The 2,652-nt window shown below is 41.4% G+C and overlaps 1 protein-coding gene across 1 annotated transcript; it reads right to left on the bottom strand.

The window, feature by feature from the left end:
- Positions 1 to 1,333: 1,333 nt before the first annotated feature.
- Positions 1,334 to 2,287, bottom strand: LOC130879074 (olfactory receptor 52K1-like). The gene has a single exon (XM_057777082.1). It carries the CDS (start codon positions 2,285 to 2,287, stop codon positions 1,334 to 1,336), a length of 954 nt encoding a protein of 317 aa, XP_057633065.1.
- Between the last annotated feature and the right edge of the window lie 365 nt (positions 2,288 to 2,652).

Below are 2,652 nucleotides of genomic sequence, written 5' to 3'. Positions count from 1 at the left end.
AGAGAGATCTGTTCATTTCTTAAGGAAACATTTATTACTCACCAAATGCCAGGAACCATAACAAAAATACAATCATTGTCTGATGTAGATGCAGAAATAATTCCCCCATTAAAAACACATATACATTTGTAAATTATAATAAATTAAGAAAAAAATAAGCCAAGTTTTCTGATGGTGGAAAACAAATGACTTGATGAGATTGAAGAATTCTCCAAATGGATAGAGGGGAACAAAAATGGTGAGATTAAGAATAGACACCTTAGCTAACTCTAACTGGAGGGAACACAAATATTTGAGGAACTTAAAGAAGGGCACTTACATATACAGAATATATAATACTAGGGCAATACTACGTGTTTCGAGGACATGTAAAGATATAAAAGCACACAGCAAATAAAGTGAGTGACAATGGAAGCAGTTTGGGAAGAAATGAGCAAAAGAGTTAGAAATGAAGAAAAAAAGTAAACAGAATGAGAATCAAGAAAAAATACTGCAGGCAGTCAAATTCTATGCTAAGACTCTATTCTTCAGACTAAAAATGAAGAAAGTGAAGAATACATTATTCTCAAAGGTTAAAAATGTATAGTATTAAAAGAACAGTCTATCACAAAATTAAACTTAAAGAGTATATAAAATAAAGAAACCACGCTTCACATGCACCTCTGAAATCAAGTGGGGCATGAAGATTCTGAAGCATTTTCTCAGAAGCTCAAACTCCAAGACATCTCCATGATTTGATAGCTGTCCTCTGAAGTCAGACTTTCTCCAGCAGAGAGGATCTATCTGCTCCTATGTGAGGCCGACTGTGTGTGCTACATGGTGGGAGCTGCCTTATTTCCTCACAAGTTCAAAAATAGGCACCCACTTTACAGCTCTCACTAAATTCCTGGAGTCCAGGTGTATAAAAATCTTTATATGTGTGCATGTGTGATGTGGTCTTCCTATGTAACCCTCATCAGATTACAACTCACCATATATCCCAGATTAATCCCAAACTCATGATTCTCCTGCCCCAGTTTTCCTCCTGTGTTTCCATGCCCAGCTAACATCCTATTTCTTAACTACCTGCTATAACTTATCATTAACACAAACTATCAATTTTTAGAAGAAAAAAGATACCAAAGGTACTGCTTAGTGAATAACTGAGATTCTACAGACTAAGAAGTCTTGAATTCTGATATACAAAAATGGGAGAACCCAGAAAAGACATCCCTTCTTACAATATCCCAGAATGCCTTTTGTCTCTATCAGACAAATGATCTGGACAGTAGAACTTCTAATCTATGGGGAAGGGGCATATTGACCCCCAAATCCCAGTTGACACAAATGACAGTCAAGTGGGTTCAATCTTCTTGGGGCGTATAATTGTGAACAGACACTCTCGGATCTGCTTGGTCTTAACCCCATATACAATGGGGTCCAAAGCAGGCGGGAAGAGCAAGTAGAGGTTGGCAAGGATGACCTTGGCAGTGGAAGCTGTGGATGGCCCAAAGCGTTGCATGACCACAGAAAGAAAGCCTGGACCATAGAAGAAGAGGATGACACAGACATGGGCTGTGCACGTGCTTCCTGCTTTACCGCGTGCCTCGGGGGAAGGGAAACGCATCACTGTCCTCACAATCTGCACATAAGAGAAGGCGATGAAGGCCACATCCCCTACACCAAGAAAGATTGCCACAGCAAAAGCATAGAGACTGTCCAGGGTTGTGGCCCCACAGGCCAGCTTTACCACTGCCATGTGCTCACAGTAGGTATAAGCAATTGTGTGTGAACCACAGTAAGACAGTCGGTGGGCCAGGCTTGGAAAGAAGATGGTTAAACCCACACCTCGCAGTGCCACCAGGCCTCCGATCTTGGCGACAACTTCAGGAGTAAGGATGGTTGCATAATGCAGTGGGTTGCAGATAGCCACAAAGCGATCCAAGGCCATGGCCACCAGCACCCCTGACTCCATGGCAGAGAATGCATGGATGACAAACATTTGGGACAGACAGGAGTAGGAGCTGATGGCTGTAGCACCAAACCAGAAAATAGCCAGCATCTTGGGCAGAGTGGAAAGGGAGAGGATCAGGTCAACAAAAGAGAGCATAGCAAGAAACAGAAACATGGGCTGGTGAAGCCTGTGTTCTGACCAGATGAGAGAAAGCAGAAGTGCATTCCCAGTTAGTGACAGGACAAACATGAAGCAGAAGGGAAGGGATATCCAGATGTGGGCAGCAGTCAGGCCTGGGATGCCAGCCAAGAAGAAAGTATGTGAAAGGAGGTGAGAATCATTGGAAAGAATCATGGTGTTATCCCACATCGAGGAGCAGAGGGTCACTGCAAATAAAGGCAGGGATATAAGACCCAGTGAGTGAAGATTAATAGGAAGTCAACAAAAGCACCATATCCCTCTTACCCTACAGTTAGTTCTAAAGAAATGCTCAAAATGCATCTCAGTTTATTCAATATTTCTGCCCATCTTCAAATCAGAAGAGGTAAGACAGTTGAAAATACATTGGTGAGACATTCAGGAACCAGATTCTAATCTTAAATCCACAGTATATGTGTTCTGGGCTAATTTATTTAACTGTAAGTAAGTATATAGTAAGTATTATTAGTTTAAAATCTTTTCTCTCAAGCTTATATGCCAAACGCTAGTACTTGATGTAA

The sequence above is a fragment of the Chionomys nivalis genome, chromosome 8, assembly GCF_950005125.1.
Source record: "Chionomys nivalis chromosome 8, mChiNiv1.1, whole genome shotgun sequence".
Lineage (NCBI taxonomy): Eukaryota > Metazoa > Chordata > Mammalia > Rodentia > Cricetidae > Chionomys > Chionomys nivalis.
This window is presented reverse-complemented; position numbering and strand designations above follow the sequence as displayed.

Coding starts and splice junctions, on each gene's coding strand:
- LOC130879074 (XM_057777082.1), bottom strand. CDS start 2,287: ATGATTCTTTCCAATGATTCTCACCTCCTTTCACATACTTTCTTCTTG.